General features: G+C 41.1%; 1 protein-coding gene across 9 annotated transcripts in view; it reads left to right on the forward strand.

Annotated features, from left to right (window-relative positions):
• The window catches only part of mef2cb (myocyte enhancer factor 2cb), a 92,606-nt gene extending 70,633 nt beyond the window's left edge, over positions 1–21,973 (forward strand). For 5 of the 9 annotated variants that reach the window (XM_088910648.1, XM_088910647.1, XM_088910650.1 and 2 more), the window contains 7 exons: positions 1,195–1,338; positions 4,676–4,862; positions 6,036–6,083; positions 13,776–13,948; positions 15,316–15,445; positions 16,407–16,542; positions 18,012–21,973. In XM_088910648.1, coding sequence (XP_088766774.1) covers positions 1,195–1,338; positions 4,676–4,862; positions 6,036–6,083; positions 13,776–13,948; positions 15,316–15,445; positions 16,407–16,542; positions 18,012–18,336 — 1,143 coding nt within the window. In that variant the 3' untranslated portion in view covers positions 18,337–21,973. Of the gene's footprint in view, positions 1–1,194; positions 1,339–1,414; positions 1,553–4,675; positions 4,863–6,035; positions 6,084–13,775; positions 13,949–15,315; positions 15,446–15,722; positions 15,828–16,406; positions 16,543–18,011 lie in introns of all 9 variants that reach the window. The other 4 variants (XM_088910655.1, XM_088910654.1, XM_088910652.1 and 1 more) reach the window with 4 other exon arrangements.
• Positions 21,974–22,175: the final 202 nt, after the last annotated feature.

The raw sequence follows: 22,175 nt of genomic DNA on the forward strand, positions 1-22,175 counted from the left end.
CCAGCAGTTTCGTTTTAATGGATGAAGTTTGTTTTGGGCTCTAAGATTAAGTGTGGAGTTGGGGGCTGCGGTCACAAATATCTTCTTACATTTTATTTCGGAATGCTTTATGTCTGTCAGTTTTCACCGTGTTTTAGCAATATCAGTAAAAACTGTTTTGTTCTTTCAATTAGCCTAGCACTTTGCAGTATCAAAATACCGCTAAATCAGATCTCATTAAATAATAATAAAATAGTTGTAGTTTAGAGAGAGAGAAAGCCCACTGAGCCCTAGTGTAATTGAATAAAGGTTAACAGTATTAAAAATGTAAACATGTTAAACTGGTAACCAACCAATTTACCTAATAAAGAAAATGCAGTTGACCCCCCCCATGAATAAAAAAGTGCACAACATTCTGACCCACAAGAAATGGGGGGGTCATTCAGGAGGTGACCGCTGACCCCACTGCTGACCTGATCAGCTGGTCACCTCCTGCAGCCTGCAGGACATTTTCCAAGACCGTCCCACCCTGGTGCACTAAAGTGAGGGGGTCAGAAAGCAGTGAGCACCAATTAATACACTTTTCTCCCTGTCCCAGTATGTCAACATTGCCATAAAAGACCAATTCAGTGACCAGGGACCCTCGGAAGTGTTCCCACAGTCTCTGGGTTCCGCCTTTGTTTTGAAGAAAATTCTCATACCGCTGATCTTTTAGCGGAGCAAGCCGCCACATCATCGCTGCTCTCCAAAATTGGCCAGTATTGTTGCGCCGCACTGCAGTTTATTAAAACGTCTTGAGTTCACGTTGGCCCCCAGTTCCTCAGAGACACATCTGCACTTTCCCACAGCTTTGCTTCATGATGTGGCATTAAGCAAATCTGGGAGTTGTGCATACAAGGTGTCACAGTGCCTGCGGTACTGACTCGCGGCATTTTAGGAGACTGCAGTACCCTCCTGAGTCTGAGGCCAAGTGCAGAGAGATTAACACATTTGAGCCGCTTGTTGATTTTCAAATACTAGATTGCTTTTCGATGACATCTTCGGTTTCTTTCAAGGAGCAGCAGGGTGAGGTCTAGCTGCTAGAAACCGCAATGGGCTCTCAATGGGTTGAATGGCCTGCTCTCGTTTGTAACCTTTCTTTTGTCCGTAGGTGCGTGTCTCTTTTTTTCTGCCCATGTAAGCAGCCCTTTGAACTTGACCACTTATTTGTTTCAGACGTTGAGAAAGAAGGGGCTAAATGGCTGTGACAGTCCAGACCCAGATGCAGACGACTCAGTGGGTCACAGCCCTGAGTCTGAGGACAAGTACAGAAAGATTAATGAAGATATTGATCTTATGATCAGCAGGCAAAGATTGTGTGTAAGTACTCCTGAGCCTCATTTCATTCCTCTTCTCTGTCTTGTCTTGTTTCCTGGTATTTCTCCGAACCTGGCAGGCATTGAGCAAGAAGGAAAGTACGGGCTGTGAAAGCCCTGATCATGACTCTTCTCTCGCTCTCACCCCATGCACTGAAGAAAAATACAAAAAAATTAACGAAGAGTTTGATAATATGATCAAGACCCATAAAATACCTGTAAGTATCAAAGAGAAACACAACAGCTGGTCTGCTGCTAGCTGCTGCAGTAACCTTTTTAACCCTCCTGGTGTGGGTTTCTCAGTTACCACCTTTAATCGCCCCGTTTAACACAAAAAAAGGGGAAAATCATTTTACATCTTAGTATTTGCAATTATTGTCCCACTCTATATAATGCTAGGGTCATTATCAGTGTATTCACCATAATAATTCAGGACACATATGGTATATAATGATGAAATTCTGTTTAATTATAAACAGTTTACTAGAAGATAATTACCATGTAGTCTGATAAGCCAAGAGTTTTTATTTTTCCTGAGATATCATTTTTTTTCCTCCGTGTAATTAGAGTTTAAAAGGCTGTCAGCGATTGCTGGATGTATGAGATCCATTGATCACTAATTATATGCATTTGAGCAGTAACAGCATTTACATCAAACGGTAACATTCATTTAAACCATGAAATTTTAAGATGCTGTGCCCGCATTGGTAATTTAAACAGCTCACCACACTGGAAGGGTTAAAGCAGAGATTTCTGCATGAGAGGTTCCTGATTTAATGTTAACCCTGTGTGCACAGAAAGGGAGGTTACATCTGAGTCTCTCCCAGCCCTCGACAGAGTGCTTGTCCCCTTGTTCTGAGGTTTATCTTCATTTAACACAGATCTCCCTTCATGATATTCCTGTCTAACAGTTCTTCCTATGCCTTGCCAGGCTCTTAAGAGAAATAACTACTGCTTCAGCTGCAATTCTGCCAGTGCTGTTTTTTTGTATATCTTCAGAACATACTTTGCAGTGCTCCCATTCATACCCTGGTGGTTACTCTTCTTTATCCAATTAACACAGCCTTTAACAAGGTTCATTTAACACTCTTGTGCAAGGCTGTGCATGTGTGCCTACAACTGGACACAACTTTACTGGCCCCAGCTACATGTGAACTAAACAACATGGCCGAAGGAGGTGAAGTGTATCTGTCTAGATTTATGCTATTTATAAATTTGCATGCGATTGAAGTGGAGTTCTCCAGTTCTGAAGCAATTTAACAGGCTATTTAAAGGGCCACCAAGCTTGAACTTTTTTAGTTTGCGTGACAAGTGTTCTGAAATTTGTGCTTTTGCATGATTTTCCAGTGGACGACAAGAAAAGGGTAGTGCTTAATTGTGAAAAACCCTTACGTGCTTTCAAAACATTTAAATCTGTGGCCCCTTCTCATTACAGTTGTGAAATCCAGCTTGGCTACAGCTTAGCTACAGAAACCATTCTTGGTTTCGTATTTCTGCATTTTTTTTTTATTCTGTGAACTTATAACTTTCATTTCATGATTTGTGAATGGCTGAACTGGATGTCCCCAGGCAAGGGGAACAGCTGTCCAGCGGCTGTGATAGTGAGGGTGTCACAGGGAGAAAGGGTGTTAGGGGCCTTGGCAACTGTGGGCACAGCAAGTGCCCACAGTCGCTGTGGCTACGAAGTACAGGGCTCCCAGATTCCAAAGCTGGAGATGATCAGTGTGCACAGGAAGGATGGCACCATCTAAATGACAGCCTACTGAAAGCCCACGCATGTGAGGCGTGGTCTGTTCCTCTCAGATCCTCTCTCCCACTCAACCGCAGGCAGGCAGGCAGGCAGGCAGGCAGGGAGAGCGCACGAGGCAGCCAAAATGGAAGATGTTAAAAAAAGGAAGACCTAGCCAGGCAGTAATTAAAGAGCTACTGAAACCCCGCCGGGTGGGTTGCAATTGAAAAAAAACAAGAATGAACGCTAAGCCGCTAGTGTTGAGACCTTCACTGCTGATCCTTTTAAAATAATATTTGCGCAGCCAAAGGGAAAGAACTGGCCATAGCCTTGTGCAAAATGAAGAAGATCAAATTTCCACTGGATGTGCTTAGAGATGGGTGTTTACTTGATCCTGGGACACATGGCAGCAATTAAAAGGCTATTTGTACTTCCCAAGGATAACACTGTGTAGGGACAGCGTCCAGCTTGTTCACTGGTTAAAAGCAGCACAAGAGCAACCAATAAACATGATAAGTTGTGCCAGTGGAGCATGGTGTTCTCTAGAGCAGAGCTACAATTTTGTCTCCTGTGGAACTTTACCTTCAACTGAACAAAAATGCGATAAGAAGGAGTCAAAAGCAAATCAAAGGTTAAGAGAGGAGGCTAATTGGTCCATCTGACTCAATATAGCAGCCATGGCAAGATTTAGCCTTCAGAATTAAATTCAGATCTGTCTGGAAATATTTGGTGTTGATGGATAGCCTATAAATATGTTTGAAATGTTGTAATACGTGTGACTTCACAAGTTCTGGAGACTTAGGAACCAAAAAAATAAGTATTTATGTCTTAAATATGGTTGTCTGTAATTTAATTTCTCCTTTGAGGAAATAATTCTGCTTGTTACCACGTATCATCTTTGGTTGAGTTTACAACAAGTGTGCTGAGGCAGATAAAGGAATAGAAAGGAAACCACAGTTTTTACTTTGGGCTGAAAGGGGTCTTAAGAAAGTGAAGCTGATAGAAGGAGAAAGGGCAGCAGGCTGTAGCTGAGTTAAAAGAGGGAGCTCACTAGAACGTGTCGATGGAAGGACAGGCTTCCCTGAAGAAACTGGTGTCCAAACCAGCGTCATGCTTTCCCATGGGCCTATTGCTCGGGCTGTGACAAAGGCAGCTTTATACCTACGTCGGCCTGCCTCTTGCACAGTGCTGGAGTTCAGCTGCAAGCAAAGACCTTTACACGGAGCCAAAGTAATAACTAGAGCGAAACTAGAGCCGTTTCTGCAGCGAGCACATCCTCCCGCCTTCCTTTCTGTGCCCTTCGTGGACCTGGGAGTGTGGCTCCTGCATGCCACATTACCAAGGCTGAAAGCGGCCGGTCCCGCCCTAGTCCCTCGAGGATCCACGTGACGGTGGCTTTGGGATCGCTCACGGTCGCGCTCGAAGTGCGTCTGTCTCGGATTCGACTTTGCCTTACGAAGCTGGCCTCCCGTGCCCGAGCCACTCAGAAGCCAGCTCTGTGCGCCAGTCTTTCCCCACCGCGGGAAGAGTGGTGTCCTCCGCCTGCCTGCCGAGTCCTGTGCCCTCTGTTATCATGCTCTCTCTTTCTCTCCTCCTCCTGGCTGCTGCGTAGGCCGTTCCCCCTTCGAACTACGAGATGCCAGTTTCCATCCCGGTGAGCAACCCCAACAGCCTGATATACAGCCACCCAGGCAGCTCACTGGGGAACCACAGTCTCCTGCCTCTGGCCCACCCCTCTCTTCAGAGAAACAGCATGTCTCCAGGAGGGACACACCGGCCACCCAGTGCGGGCAACACAGGTACGCTGCAAGGCCTCGCTTCCATTTATTCTTATTCCTCCTTCCAGTGAGCTTTTTTTTTTCTTTTTCTGACACTGTTCACTGTTCTCTCGTATTACGCTATTGAGTCAGCCCTGATAAGTGACAAAGAGGCCCCATCTGCTTATATAGAGCAGTTCAGAAGGAAATTAGAAGTAGCCCGTGTCTTTGCTCGGAATGATATCACTTTTGTTGATAACAAAGTTGTTGCGCCGAAACACAGCTGACTGAGAAAGAATGATAGGTTTTTGAAATTCGAAGCATATGGTTTCAAATATCTGACAATGTCTGAAGTATTTCTAACAGATGGTTACAAATAAATAAAGCTTTCCAAAGCACCAAAACGTTTTCTCCTCCGTTTGGTTCCGATTGCCCTGCAGTTTCTTTGGTTGATTTTCTCCTATGTTTAAGGAGCTAGCCTTTCGACGCTGAGCCAGACATTTGATCAGTATAATCAAAACTGTGTCCCAGAAACAAACAGCTCTATTTTCCTCCAAATTAGTTCTGGCTTCAATTATTACAAGACATCTTTACTCATTCAATTGAAATACTTCAGGTTTTTTTTTTCATTTTTTAAAACTTCCAGTTTTGCGGCCTAATATTTTACTGAAAGGAAGTTAACATCGCTCGAGATTTTAATAAAACACATTATCCCCTGACATTTCACTTTATATACTGAGTTTCTTGTGACATATCTGTGGCCAGCTCAATCCTTATGCTGGTTTGTTTGTATTGTCTGAAAGCTCTATTTTGTCTTCTGGTCAGTTGCTTAATGCCCACACCATGAGCAATGTGATTATCTTTGGCTTCCTGATGCAATTTGCTTCATATTACAGGAGCAAAACTAAATATGATTTTTGGCAAAGAAAGCAATACCTAAACCACACAGACTCTGACTTTAAAAATATATCATTTTTCTTGGATGGTGTCATCAGCTCACTGAAGCCATTTCTAGAACATACGGTCAGTGGAAATGGGTAAACCAAAAAGATTATTTTTTCTGTCTCACACAGGCATGTCATTAGGTGGGGAAAGACTTGTTGAAATAACTTGGTTAGACCTGCCGTAATGCAGTGAACACACTGGAAAAGGGGCTGGAATGAGCAGTTAGAAGTCATTCCCTAAACAGTTTTTTTTTCTCTCATTTAATCTTAGGTGGCCTTTTGGGTTCAGACCTCACAACTGGTGCAGGCACCAGTGCTGGTAAGAAATGTATATATTTTCATACGCACGTCCACCCACTGTAATGCTCCTAGAAACCCAAAACTTGCAGAATGTAAGAGTCACAAAATGATTTACTGCCCAAGGTGTAATCTCCGTGCAAACTCAGCTCTGCGTGCATAAGCCGTAAGCAAATTGACCAAGTGAATTAAAAAAAAACACTGAAAGCTTGATAGCAAATGGATTCCTGAATGTACTGTTTGTGCCTCTTATCACTGTCAATGTTTGTGTGTCCATAGCTCTTTATTTCTAACAACAGCTATTTTCATAAGGAATCTTGTTACATTTTGGAAGTTTCCGTGATACATGCCTCAGAAACAATTAATTAGATGTTAATTGGATGTCGACTTCAGTTCGCTGGTGTGGCTGTTTCACAGACTGATGTGTGCGTGTGCAGCTGCTGAGATGGCTTCCAGCAGCAGTTGACAGGCAGAAGGTCAGAAGGACGTTTTACTGTCTGGCCATGTGTAACTGCCCGGACAAAAGTTGCATTTTTTGCTATGCATTCCATCAGCCACATACTGAGGAATATCCATTAAATGTGCCCTTTGTCCTTCCTTTTTGAAGGAACAGAAGACCCTATGTGTTTTTTTCTTTTCCCAGCACAGCCCCGAAAAATATGGATATGGTCATGTGGAGCTTTTAACTTCCATTTAGCACCATTTGTTAACAGACAGACAACAGGGTCTTATGTGCATCTGCTGAATTTTTTAAACTTTTGTTTTTTAGTTATGTATCCGACTCCGACCAGGGGAGTTGTCATTTTTGGTGGTTTGGCTCTGTCAGAATTTTGCAAAAAGTGTTAATAATTAAAAAGGCACTTATTCACCCCTTACGCCTCCTTGTAGAGCTGGCAGAGCAGTAATATAAAGACAATAAAGAAGTTCAGGTGGGCTAATTTAGGATGAGGTGGAAGTAGCAGGCAGACCACAGCCCAACAAAGCAAATTAAACTGCTACACAGATCATTAAACCATTCTTGCAATAAATACTATTTAACAGTGGTCTACAGGTTTCTCCCTAGTTTCAAATGTATAACACTCTTCCAGCCACTGATATAGGTCTGAGTGTGACCTTCGTGAAGTAGTCCCATATGTTGGGAAAGATGAAGTGAAAATGGTTGAAGGAGGTGTCTGTAGTACTAATCCATATATTGTAATACAGTTGTCCAGAAACAGCTGATTTCATATCAGAATAACAGGCATTATGATATGATATGATATGAATAACAATCTAGATGTTTGATAAGAAAATTTAACAAGGCTCTTGAATTACTAGGTTTATATGCTTCTGTTTCTTGGACTGTTTTCATGTGCTGATTTACTCATGATAACTTAGACTCCATGCACATTGATTTCAGTGTCAAGCATTCAGAGTGCAGTCATAGTCCTTTCAAGTTAATATTTGATGTGGATGCGAGTTATTAAACTTTGTCAAGTTTAATACTGGGAGAACGCTGAACCCTATTAAGCATGAGGCTCATGAGAAAGTCAGCAAAGTGGAACAGACATGTTGGACCAAGTCATATTTTAAAACATGGAGCCAGTCAACATGTTTTGTGAGTTTATTAACTTTGAGTAATAGTTTCTGAAGCCACCCACATTTTGACCGTGAATGTGCAGCTATGTACAGTAGCCCAAGACTGAAATAAATTTTAGCAAGCTTGTCATATTTATGCCTTTTTTTCTAAACAACAAGAAGGATTGACATTCTCAATGTTGATTTTCAAGGTACATTATGGTTAGCTTCTAGCTCAGGAACAGTGGTATTACTGTACTTTACCTACAGGTACGAATTCATTATGTGACATCCAGAAGCCCAGCAGCACTGTTGTGAGGACTTCTTTTGTGCATTAGATAGCAAACATAGTATGAACAAATTACAGTACGTTTTCTGTGCTTTGAGTGTCCATATGACCCTATTCTGAAATTTCTTTTTTGCTCTTCTTTTAATCCCCTACAACCTCTGAATAATCAAGAGTGTGAAAGAGACATGTGAATCACTGAGTGAAAATGAATGAGTGCATCTCAGGTCCATACAAAAGTATAGAAGTTGAATAAATAAATAAATGTATTTGGTCTACAGGAGCCATACAAGGCAGGTCTTTTTCTCATCAGTTTTTTTTTATATCATGTATCAAACAACATTTTTTTCAATTATTTTTTTATTCAAATTAAATAGAACAAGGAATTTGTTTTACAGACATTAACTTTATAATGCAGCTGCTGGTACTCATGCACAGCTCTAAATAGAAATGGTAAGGAGATACTGCTCTTAACCATGCAGCTCTTACTAAAATGTCACATACTGGAGCAGCAGCTGCCTCTGTCAGCTAGCAGTGCAAAGCACGCAGTTCCCATACCTTCTGAAGGTAGGGTGCTAATTTCGTCCGTGTCAATTATTTCCCAGAGGTCTTTATGACGAAGGTGGCCTGTTCTAATCATCACAGGTCCTTCGCCAAGAAGAACGCTGAAATGACTCTGTGACAAGAGTGTATCTGTGAGTCCAAGTGATTTGTGAGCCAGTGGAACAGAGCCGCTACAGGAACTCACCCCACCTGTTGTCCCCTTGTTTGTTTTAGCAGCAAAGCCCAGACCGGGGTGAAAACTAAGAGCTAGGAGTCCTTATACAAGCAGCTTTTACAGATCAGCTGGTACAGGCTAAAAGCAGCTGTGAGAAAGGGGTGACAATTATTTTGACCATTCCAAAAATCTCAGCCTGTTGTCAGTGTAGTCTGACAGACTGCTGTTGAAATGAAGCTGCTCGCGTTTTTTCACAGGGCAGCACGGTGGGGTAGCTTTTAGAGAGGGATGAAAATGCTGTTCATCTCCTCTGACACGAGTTCTGAGCAGAACCTTTGAGGCCTGCTAACGCTGTGTAATCCACTCTTTTCAAATCTTCCAGGTCAGGAAGAAGTGGGTAAGATGCAACCATCACTGCAGGAATAACCTTCTTCTGTATACTGTATGTCTGTAGCTCCTAACCTTCTAAAATCTATTTATTGTGCATCTATCATTTCAGTAAATTTAGGGAGTTAACGGTCACGTTGCAGCACAGGTAGTATTTAGACAGAGTGATCAGAGCTGTGTGCTATTACAAGTAACAACCCGATGTTTCTGTGTTATGGGCTGAAGGACATCCCACGGCTGGACAGCAGAATGGGGTTATTCTCTACATTTAGACATAGGCTCTCAGTGTCATTTTATAAGCTGGTCTGTGCTTTCCAAAATAAATGAATGTCTTAAGAAATAATTATATTAGTTCTGTAGCATGAACATCCTTTCAGGAGTGAGTGAGGGTTAGAGTGACAAAGACAGCCGTTACAGTGAATTATGGGTGTTAATATGGATCCAGTCAAACTGCCACAAGAGTAACAGCTTTGACTTTCTTGATTGGACAAAGAGCTAATTAATATTCATACCCATAATTCATTATGTTTTATCAATCCACATCTAGATTAACGCTGGTACTCTGAAAAAAAATGAAAAAAACAACAAATATATTTGATCACAAAGTTAAGACAGCAGCTTTAAAATAATAGTTAAATTGCCGTGTTTTTATTGTTTTTTAATCTCAGTATATGCAGATATTTTAAATAGTTTATGCTGTTTTTTTGGAAAGAAAATTGATTCATTATAAAAATGCAAAATTCAGATTTCAATTGTGTATTTTCTGACATAAAATACAAAAGATCATAAAACTTTTGCAATATATATATTACTAAACATTTTTAAGTACAAATACTATTTTATTTAGGTGGAGGTGGTGATTTTGAGCACTCTAGATCAGGCACTTGTGAAGAGAATCCACGTTGCTGTCAATAGCAGCAGTCAGCGTTTTGCAGTTACAGCTATTTCTGTAATAACTGCACAAATTCAGTTTGCGGACTGGAGAACTTGAGAACTGGCAAGTTAAACAGAAGTAGGTGTGAATGGAGAACGGGATAGAAAAGATCTGTTAGACCACAAAAGAAAATATCGGAAATTAGATTGTACAGCAGAAGGAAAATGTACAGTCAAAACCACACCTGGCCTGTGTGCAAAAAAAAAAGAATGCATTGAAGATAAACACATACATTTGTTCTAGAAATATTGGACGTGCACACTGCATTTCAGTAGACACAGTGAAAAGTGGATTATACAGGGTTTTGCCGTACAATATCAGCAGTAATCTTTGACAGTGCTTAAAAGTAAAAAATAAGTGACCCAGTTGTTTTCAGTTTTGATCACTGTGTGTCTGTATGATACAGTGTGTCATAAGGCTGTGCAGTACAGTGCCCACACACAGCAGTCCCACCACTGGTGATCGTGATGACACTCCATTGTCTGGATAAATAAAGATAAATTGTCTGGAACAGTGACCGTATCTTCACGAGCACATCTTCCTTCGGTCAAGCTGAAGGAGTTGATAACTAGACAGTGGTCCATGAGATAGCAGTGTATGTCTAGGACTGCCACAGGTTCCTGTCACCTTGTGCTTCACATGATGACGGGACCTTTATCTCATTTCCCATTCCATTTGTCATATTTTAGAAGACATCGTCTTCTTGACTTGTTGATGTATTCATGTAGCGGCGCAGCTCCTGCTTGAAACTTTACAGGTACACATGAAGGCTTAGTATCACTCCACTAGCTGCAGAATTCCTCCTGGTTTGTGTTTTTAAAGTGCAATTTTAAAAATCCAGAGTGTTATTTAATTGCCCCAGTCATTTGCTTTTCGGGTCTTGTCATTGAGTTCGCACACGGCAAGGGAGCGTTTGATGTAGGTTTCAGGACATTAGTTCAGATTTTTAAAGTGCATCCGAATGATATTTGTGATCTAAGAGTCAATATTAAAGTAAAGCAGTGGGCAACACTTGGTTTCCATGGATACGGCCTTTTTTATTCCAGCAGGTGAGAGAGTGAGCAATTAGAGTGACGTACGGCCACAGCAGAGTTCGGAGAGTTTAGTTGGGTTTTATAAGCTTTCTGAAAACTAGTCATACATGAAAATGCCAGTCGCAAGCTTGCCAAGACATAGAGGACCAGTGTAGAGTGCCAGTGTAGTGTCCATAGAAATGTTTTAGAGGTGAAAACCAGCGTCATATGCTGTAAAGTAATACAGTAAAAGTTAAGGGTCCTTCGTCATTAGGACAACAACTTCTCAATCTTTAAAGACGCACATAGCTTATCTTCAAGATTGTTTCTCAGGACTATTTCTGAATTAAGCAGGTATCAGTCATCTCACAATTCCTGAACCTGTACCTACAAGATTAGAATATCAGGTTAATAAATGATTACAAGCTTCTATGTTAGTTTGTTAGAAAATAGTACTGTTTAGTGACTTCACATGCTATAAATGCCTGACCATTATAAAGGTCTGGTTCTGCATTTCTTTGGTTAAAGATGGCGAGTCATGAATTTCAGCATTTACTGAGTAAGTTTTAAATCATTTCAGCAGAAACAGTTTTCCCTTTTGCAAAATATACTTTGCAGATTTGCAGATCTGCACTCTGTCTGACGGGCTGGAGCCATTGCAAAAGCAAATACCAAAGCACTGAAGTGCTGGCAATATGAATCCCTTTAGCACACCAACCATACGCATATATATACAGTATATGTTTTGACAATTATGGTGCTTCATTTAATTTACTGCTAGAAACCCCATATATTCTTTGATTGTACAAATTGTGCCTTCAAGACTTTCATTTAAAAACAAACCATGCCTTGACATTAAATAATGAAGAATTACTGTGGACAGCAGCTGCATTTCATCTGTTCAGAGTATATGATTAGGAACTTCATTTATGCCTAACATATAATTCTTCCCTCCCTTTTAAGTGGGAAGTGCAGTATAGCGTGTTTGCATTTAGTCCCTCAAAAATCTGAATGTTGGCTAAGAGAAAACACAGTATATATACATCTTGAATGATAGCAGGATTTCTGCACCTCTGGCTGTAACTAAAATAAACTTGGTTTCAGAGGAAAAACGGTTTTCTGATTTCTGTTGGATTTAATGCAAGCTCTTTGTTATAGTAAACCATAGACGTGTACTTATCATTCTTTTCAAAATAATGACTTTAACTTGATCGGTTTGAATTCCCTTAATTTGACATATCTAAAACAGGTGTCGCAATGCCAGGGAAACTACATAGTAAGGAGAATGTATGTCTGAGTAGATGCCAGATAAAAATGAGCACCTGTCATGTCTGGCGTTCATACAGTGAATCATGCAGGGGTAAGCAAGCAATTATGACTCATTTCCAAAGTCTGTCTCACTTTGACGCAGCAATGCATTAGGGAGATCCACTCTGAAACTCCTCGCGTTGATCCCTGGCATGCTCTGAAAGTACGGACCATGTATTCATTATTTGCAGAGTTCACAGAGTGTTCACAGAGTGAGATGTATAGAAAAGAGCAACTGACAGAGTGGAGGTTATGCATGTTTGGTATTTCAAATGGCGTCTAGCAGCACAGTTTTTGGCACATGTCAAATTTGACCTGGTATTAGAAAAATCTTAGAACCTGTGTATCTTTCTTATCGCCAAACACCTGTTCACAAACCACACTAGGGACAAATGAGACTCTTTACTGGGGCTTCAGTGATAATTTAAATGTTCTAAAGATAGTTTATAGACTGCAATATAAGCTTCATTTTCACACATTGGAAGACACATACCATATCAGTACCACAGCACATTTACAGTGTGAGCTGTAGTTCCCTTTTTACAGAAAAAGCTGTCAAAATTGGGCAGATGCCTTTTTTCTCGTTTGCTTGATTCTTCTATTGATGTGGATTCTGTAATCCAGCCCTGCCAAACCACAGAGCTTTGTAGGTCTTCTTCAATTACCGATGTGCGACTTCTTCACCTGCTTTGTGAAGTTGAGGCATTTTTTTTTTGTCTAAGAGGATGAAGTAAAAATAAACAATAAGTACATGAATGAATGAAAAATCAGGCTGTTTGGGCTGTTGTGCTGCCTAAGCAGAAATAAAGATTCTAATTAAATACTTTTCTTTAATGTATTTGTTCTGCGAGACAGTTTGCTCCATCATGAACTGCTCAGCTCCTGTAGCACGTTCTGTAACTGTCAGAGCATTTTGCAAGGAATGTTGCTCTTCTGTGTGGTGTGGCAGAGGTAAAAGTCATAATCCAAGCGGTTACAATCTTAGATCATTTCCAGAATAAGTTGTTTCGGAGTGCAATAATTAAAGTCACTTCCGTCCAGGTAAAAACTGGTCAAGGGGCAGGGCATATCGTTGTCTAACCCTGACAGGATCATTAGCTCCTTGTCAGCAGCATCACCACCTAGCGGGCTGCTTTTGTCAGATCTCAGACGTTAAGCTACGCTGAGCCTGGTCAGCACAGGACAGGAGACTTCCAGAGAAAGTCTCAATTGGTGCTTTAAGTTGTGTTGGTGGTCCAGTAAGGGGTGGCCTTCCCTCTGGACCAGAATAACCAGAAGCCAGTGGCCAGCTGAACTGGGGACACCTGTAGGAAGTGCTGTCACTTCCTGGACACCCGGAAATGAAACCGATGTCTGGGCTGCTGGTTTGGTAAAGACCTCGTGGCTGGTGCTGCTGTGTGTCACTGCACTCCAGACGCGCTGGGGTTCTTTAGGATGAGCCGTAGCAGTAGGCCGTGCCCTTGCTAGTGCAGGCTGATGATTCTGGGCTTTTTCTTGTGTCGCCCCGACAGGAAACGGTTACGGCAACCACCGCAACTCGCCAGGTTTGCTGGTCTCACCTGGGAACATGAACAAGAATATGCAGGCGAAGTCTCCGCCGCCCATGAACCTGGGAATGAACAACCGCAAGCCCGACCTCCGCGTGCTCATCCCGCCGGGCTCCAAGAACACCATGCCCTCGATTGTAAGAGCCGCCTTCCGCTGGACAGTTCGCACCCCGCTCCTCCGTGTCCTCCCCTGCCTCCACCTCCACAACCTGACCATGGCAGGTCCTAAAATAAGAAGCCGCTATTGTTCTCCAAGCCTGTGGCAATTAGCTGAGTGAAGAGCCGTCCCCAGGCATGACGGCCTTGTAATGCCTTTGTGAAGGTGTTAGGAACGTGAGAGACCCAAATGCCTCCCTGTTAGCAAAACAGAAAAAAAAAACGCTTTTAAAAATGTGCCTGGAGCAGGTTTATCTTGCAATTAATGAAACTAAGCGAATTTAATTGAAATAAAATATTTTGGTATTTGTGGCATGCATAACCAGGCTGCTGTTCACTTAAACAACCGTCAAGAGTCCCCAGTTTCGGTCATTGAGCAGTCCAGCAGGTTTGCTTGGTCTGTAAAATGTCAGTAGATTTAGACCGTTGGAGTAGACTTACCTAAAACCTTATTAGACCAGTTTAACTCCTCTCCTAGGTTTGAGGTTACTTCTAGCTAGCTTAAAGACGGACTTAGAAAACCTGCTGGATTGTGGCTTATGGGGACAGGCATTTCTGAGGTGTTTGCAATATTCACCATTCAAAAATTAGAATTAAGAGCCTTCCCCTTCAGCAAATACACTGCGACTAATTCTTACTTATTGCCTCATCTCAATGCCAACAGTCTGAGGATGTTGATCTCCTACTGGTAAGTGGGATTACTGTTTCTTAAAAAAAATCAGCACACATATATATATATACCATCCTCATCCTTCATTAAGGCATAAAGAGCTAAGAACTGAGAAATTAAATCAATTCTGGCTGTACTCTTAAAACAAGGCTAAATATGAGTCTCATGATCTATTGCGTCTGTTTTATAGTTTTAAGGACAAAAGACTAATGACAGTGGTTTGAGCACCACCTAGCGGTTTTTTAAAATAACTACACTGGATTGTAGTTATCGCTGTAGTGATCAAAATATCAAGAATATGTTTATTTTTTCTCCCTGCCTGCTTGCTGTAGTGTACTTAAAAAAGTTTTCAGTGTGAATAAACAAAACAGTATAAAACAAAAGCTCGACATGCATATTTCATCATATTTCCATTCTGTGTGCTTCCTACCACAATAAAGCAGCCCTTTTACTTGTTACTGGTGCTGTTGCCAAGGAGACCATGATGTAATGGGTTTCTATGGCAACAGCTAGTCTTCTGTAGGGTTGTAAATGATAGGGTTGCCAGAGTTCAGAGGAGCCACATGTTAAATGATTAATCTTAAAAATTTGCATCCTGTTGATTCTTTTAGTGCCTAAAAACAAAATGTGTTTTGCCCTCAGCTTAATTTACGATCATGTCCCTTTCTTTCATTTCAGAACCAGAGAATAAATAACTCGCAGTCTGCACAGTCGTTGGCTACTCCAGTGGTTTCTGTAGCAACACCGACTCTGCCAGGACAAGGAATGGGAGGGTACCCATCAGCCATTTCTACCACATATGGTACTGGTAAGGAATACCTGTTGCTGTTGGAAAGACCATCACACACTGAACCCAGCTCCGCCCTGTCCTGCCGTGAGCTGGCCTGTAGATCTTTCACAGTGAACATTGCAGAGACCAAAACAAATGAAAAAAAAACACCATCTCTGGAAAGTGGACGGCACGCAGCTTTGTAGATCAGCCCGTAAAAAAAGAAGAAAATAAGATACCGATTTCCTTCAACGGCATTGTTATATGGGGCAGTATACCTGCGCACCTGAGCCTCATGTTACTTCCCTTTCCTCAGGAGCACTGTTCTGCCCTTTCCAAGCAGAGGCCAGAGCTTTGAAAGCCCTGATTACAAACCCACCACAGCCTGGATACTCTTCCATGGCGTTCAGGAGGCCACAAGGTCAAAGCAGGAAGCAGCACAGCACCAATTCACACAATAACGTTGTCGTCCATTTCAATTACGTTTAGACAGTACTTTCTATTTGTGTGTGGCAAATATGCACAAGACAGTTGTAATTAAATTTGATTTTAGTGTCTTGTGGAAATAAAAGTAATTTAATGTTTAATTACAATGTCTCAGTTGTAGATTTGTCAGTCTTGAATAATGTTGCGTGATGTTATCTTCTTGGCTTTAACTAATTTATTATATATTTCTTTAGTTATGTGTTTCTTTTCTGCTCTAACATTTAAGAAGAATTGGGAATTGGGAACTGCTCAAACTAATAAGTGATCACCTTGTGGACCCGTTAGAGCAATTGAGCTGAGTGCAGTGATACGTTTATACCAGCAGATGGTGCAATTTGCATTTGTCAGCACAGATCTTGTTCCTGTCCTGTATAACTTGTGTTTCCACAAGAGCAGCGTCCGGACTTCAATGTCAGTATAGACATTCGACTTCCTGATGCAGGGTGTGAAGGTTTTCCTGGGAAAAGGGACATAAGGAATGATTAACATGGCCTCTCTCCCCATGCTCTTGCAGAATATTCCCTGAGCAGTGCAGACCTATCATCGCTGTCTGGTTTCAACAGTGCCAGCGCCCTTCATTTGGGCTCAGTGACAGGCTGGCAGCAGCAGCACCTGCAGAATATGCAGCACTCAGCCCTCAGCCAGTTAGGGTGAGTATCGGGAACACTGCTCGCCTCACGGATTCAAGGGCAGGAGAGCTCAGGGCAGACCTGCACCACGCCAAAAGTGCCGGAGATAATAGGGCAGTTTTAAAAGCAAAGACTGAGATTTTCTTTGAGTTCTCCAAATGTGCAACAATACACATTATAACAGACAACTTGAAAAATGGGCATTTGCTGTTATCACAAAGATTTCCAGATTTCTGTTAGCTTATCACCCAGAAATATGTTTGCAGACTTTGAATCTAGTTACTGATTTTCAGATGTGTCTTATTACTGTGCCGACACTTACGAAGGGGTTCGTTAACATCGCTTGTGAAGAGCAGCTTATCCACTCCCTCATCGCCCCCCTTGTTGTTGAGTCTCACTTTGTTGTGGTTTCTTTCGTCTTGGGTGTTGGTTCCCTTATAAATTCAAGGTCTGTCAGATTCTGCAGTGATCATGGACTGTATGTTCAGTGGTCAGAGAGGATCATGGGTAAACTCAAACGTCTACCCTTAATGAGTTTAGCTGATGCATCTAGGCCTGCCCTCACAAAAGCTTTTTTGTTCTTAATGACAAATAAAAACAGAGAATGGCAGGCTGGTTAACCGAATGAAGGACACACAGAAAATGGTAAATTACTTCAGTCTTGTGTCTGGGTGCAATACACACTATCATCTGTTTCTTATTAGCCTACCATAATGTATATAAGTCTCCATATAGCTTCCTTTTAGAAATTACAGCAGATTTGTCAGAAATATAATTCCTTTGAGACCATGTGCAAATGGTGCATGCCAGCAAGAGGTTTCTTTTTCAAACCACTGGTAAATCTTTGTCTTGGAAAGGCTTGAAGAATGTATAGATTACATCAAACAAACTCCTACCACATTTGACAATTTTCCATGACAGATCTTCTATTGCAAATCATTTTCAATTCCGTTTTATTTTAGCATCAGAAAGATTCTTTCTTCATTTCTAAATGGTGTAAAACGTGTTGTAAAACCGTATCGAATGGTCCAGGCACTGATTTTATAGCGTGTCTGTCAGTAAATAATCGCAGTTGTTCAATGGAGAACAACTGGAGACACTGTTTTACTGTGTCCAGAGAACGGTCATTTTTGGTCACATCTGAAAGTCATGAGCAGCCAACAGAAGGAGCGCAGGTCTGCCGCGTTTTCATCAGGAGAAAAGGCTTACACAGGCGGTCTTAAGGACCCTGTCAGTGGGGTAGATGTATTTCTCAACACTTGCTTGACATGCACAGTGCTGCACGTGACTGTATGTGCAATGCCCTTTGAGCTGTAGTAGTGCTTTCAGTGGGCTCATTTGAACTGTGGTTCGTTAAGGGGGGGGGAGTGCTGTAAATGAACCGGCTGTCCACAAGGGGGCGCCATGCATGTGTGTGTATATGTGTGTGGGGAGTAAAGTGGGCTGTTTGGGCTCCTCATTCTGTAACTGGGTTTCCTTTCCTCCTACAGAAATTGCACTAGCACTCACTTATCTCAGAGTACAAATCTCTCCCTGCCTTCTGCTCAAAGCCTCCACATCAAGTCAGAACCTGTTTCTCCTCCTAGAGACCGCACCGCCACGCCATCGGGGTACCCCCAGCAACACTCCCGCCAAGACTCGGGGAGGTCTCCCGTTGACAGTCTGAGCAGCTGCAGCAGCTCTTACGAGGGCAGCGACCGGGAGGAGCACAGGAACGATTTCCACTCGCCCCTGGGACTCGTCAGGCCCTCCCCGGACGAAAGGGAAAGCCCCTCTGTCAAAAGAGTGCGGCTCTCAGAAGGCTGGGCCACATGATCGCGGCGGGTTTTTTTAAGAAAAAACAAAGGGTTATTTTATTTTTCTTGCAGAGTGTGTGTGCTATACGTACTCAAGTGGTTGGGGGGGCAGGAGAGGGAAGGGGGAGCTGGGGGTGGAGGGGGGGGGCAGTTGGGGCGGGGTATGGGGGCGGGAGGGGGGGCGGGACTATGCATTACTTGTGCCGTGTGTGGAAAAAAAAAAGTAAATAAAAAAAAACAAAGCAACAAAAAAAAAAGTCAGGTACTCTGTTTTGTAAAAGTACTTTTAACTTGCCTCAGTGATAACAAGGATATCTAAAATGAAAAATAAAAAGTTAAATGGCTGAGATAACAGCCTAGCACTTGAGTTGTACAACTAAACCAACGTGTACAGATGAGGTTTTCTGGCTCACTTCTCTTCATCGCAGTGCTCCCTAGCAAAATGTATGTTACAATAGATAATGTCATGTTGCAGGTTCAACGTATTTATGTATATAGAGGGTTGGGGGTCGGGGGTTGGGGGTGGCGGGTTGGTGAATTTGCCAGACTTTGCAGATTTATTTACCGAAAAGAGAAAGCTGTTATGCAACATTTTAAAACGTGTACAGGAATCTTTGCAGACCCAGTAAGGGGGAGGGGTGGGGTGGGACGGGTCTCTTCCACATTCAGACCATCTAGAACCTATTGAAGACAGCTTACATTGCAAGTATGGCACTCAGTGATTACGAGGATCAAAGGACTTTCGTAAAAAGTGGACCATACTTATATATTAGGGGAAAAAAGACAACGTTAGCGAAAAGAGCTGTTGTAGTTCATCAAAAACAAATCCGGGTCTGCATTTAATAATCAGTATACAAAAAGATGTATGATACATTTTGCTTATATTTTCATAAAAAATGAAAAAAAAATGCAAAGCACTTGTGGCTTTTTGTAGTTTACCTAAGCCAGAATGTGTTTTTGATAGCTTTGCTGATCTTTTAAAAAAAGAAAGAAGGAAAAAGGGCCTACAGGAATTAAGATAAACGGGCTTTTTGTAAAGAAAGCCCCACCCTAAGCCATGAAAATAGATGATGAAAATCCCGTGCTTTGCTGAACAAATAACTGTTTTCTCTTTGTAGAGGTTTTTGTTTAAAAAAAGTGTATTTCTAATTATATATAATAATATTAAGAATCTTTAAACAAATCTGTGAAATTAACATGCTTGTGTATAGCTTTCTAATATATATAAAATAATTATGGATATAGCAAACATTGTTTTTATCTTGCTAGTGGGGGTATGTATGTGCATCTGCACATATTGTTTTTGCTGATCTGTTTAATCTGTTTAACAGAGTCAGTCAGGGGTTTATTCTAGTTTAACCTTGATAACCAGCTAAAGTTATGTGCCCGTGTCTGTATTTAAAAAAAAAGACCTCTTTACAAATGCTGACATATCATGGAAGCAGGGTGGCTACCATCCACAGAGGGTTTAAAAGTGCATGATTAGAAATTGTTTCTGGAAATGTGGATATGAAGCTTGAGAACAGAACACACTTTTGTTGGATGTGCTGCGTTACAAAACCTTTCTTTGCAACCCATCCTTAAAGGAATGAAACCCAAGTGCTATGTTTTCTAACAAGCACCCAAGGTGAAAAGCAACATTGAAAATGGGGGTTTGTCCCTTTTTAAATATTATGGAAAGTTATTGTATATTTAGAGTCCAAACCCTCAGATGTCTGTCTTTTTACCTGTAACAAATGTGTGTTCGTTTATTAAAAACCACAGCTTTGACTTTAAATGGCATTGGAATTTTTGAAACCCATACAGAATCAACAGATTTTGAACTCAGGAAATAATTGAAAGACTCATATTTTACCTAATAAATGATGTTCAGTTATTCAGGATGTGGTGAAGCTAAGAGCGTGAGAGTGCTTAGTCACTGCATGACCCTCATGGTTGCCTGTCAGCTGGCTGTTCTGTTTCCCCAGTTCAATGTGACTTGAAGCAGTGGCAACATACAAATTAAGCAAATCCATAAGCTGGTTAAGGAGAAGCACAAGTTTTGATTTTAAGAAGTCACTTTTTATATAAAGCTAGTAATCTCACTTTGTCTCTGCCTCCTCTCTCTGAATCTGCTGTTACCCAAGTGTTATGGAATTGCTTTGTGCAGAGTTGATACGAGGTTACAATATTATTACCATGTACTTGTGGTCAAGTTTTTCAGGGGCAGAGCCCCAAGAGTTTCTTTTTTTTAATTCAATGAAACTACACAACCTTGTTGGCAGACAGAGTTTTTAGGCAACAGTCTTTTAAGAAAAACCAAAGCTAGTGGCATTTTAAGATTGCTTTTCTATTGCTGCTATATCATTTTCTAAATTCATGCTTATTGATGATCACATATCAACAATGCTAACATAACCATTTTACAAGTATTTCTATCAGTTTAAAATCCTAATGTATATAACATATTCCCATACCAAATTCACGAAAAACATAAGACAATTCAAATGACTTCTGTACAAGACATCTATTATTCTGTTACATATTTTTAAAGAAAAGAAGTGCCCAGCTCTTCTTTGCTTCCTCATTCTGTGGTAATAATTCACTAGGCACATTTTCAATAATTCACATGTACAATATATGCCATCCTTAAAACAAAGTACCTTCATTTGGAAAATGTGAATAACTTTAAATACAAGTACTAAAACTATCTAATTTGAGTCAATACATAATCCGAAAGCTGTGATTGGCATATTCACAGAATTTGCAAATTGTCTTTTCTAAAGGTGTTTCACATGGCAGTGAGTTAATTTCAGAGGAAAAGCCACTAGATCACACAAGCTAAAGACTGATTTGCCTAAGCAACTGGTAGTTTGTCGTCTGCTCTACTTTGTGCCATTTCTCTGTATCGAAACAAGATTAAAAAAATGTCATGTCTGCTTTGTGATACTGGTTTCCTGACACTTCAGATCTCGAGAAAGACGGACGGAGTACTGTTTTTTTTATGACTAGACTGCTTCAAGATGTTTAGATAATGGTTTTGTTCCTATATTTTAACCAAAGACATGGAACAACCAAGGTTAAATTTTAGATTTCAGTCAAAGATTTCCTGCAGATCTTTTTCTGAGCAGTTTTAGGTTTTCCTGTTCCATTCTTTACTTGTACCTCAAATTGACCCACAGAGTACCTCAGATAACGAACAGAGGTCCGTGTCATGAGCAATAAAGTAAAGTATTCCGGTGCGTGACGTGAAGGCAGTGTTCAATAACAGAACCTTGGTTGTTGTTCAGTAATTGTATAACTCGTGCAGACTTCTTGGAATGCTCCAGCTGGTTTGCTGTTTTCTTTATATATTTTTTTTCTTCTTCCTGAAAGTTGTTTCCATTTAAAAAAATACAAAAAAACAAAACAATAGTAATAAATGTAGCTTGTACAAAATTGGGGAACGTTGGAAGACAATGTTTTGAAAATAAGAGGATTACAGTGGCATAAGCTGGACTTTGTCGCCACTTGAAGATAAGATGTTATTAAATTAAACCGCATCTATGTATCTCAAGGGACTTAATTCAGCTGTCTGTAGTGAAAAAAAAATGGAAAAAATTACAGTTTCTCCTGCTGGAAGATAAGGTATTTGTATTTTGCAGACAAATCAGTAAAGTTACTGGCTTTCTTAGTTACCTGGTGTCTATGTGTGCTTCTTTATATTGTCTTGTTTTATATGTTGTACAATGTCAACACTCACCCTCACACCTCACTCCTCACACAGGAGTCTTGCTGTACATGAGCTGCATTGCTCCTGCACCCTTGAGCCCACTGGTTCCAACAAAGAGCCTGCAGTTCGCTAAATGTGTTTCCAGGGATGTAGCCCTGCTGTCCATT

The sequence above is a fragment of the Atractosteus spatula genome, chromosome 3 (genome assembly GCF_055471065.1).
Source record: "Atractosteus spatula isolate fAtrSpa1 chromosome 3, fAtrSpa1.hap1, whole genome shotgun sequence".
Classification (NCBI taxonomy): Eukaryota; Metazoa; Chordata; class Actinopteri; order Semionotiformes; family Lepisosteidae; genus Atractosteus; species Atractosteus spatula.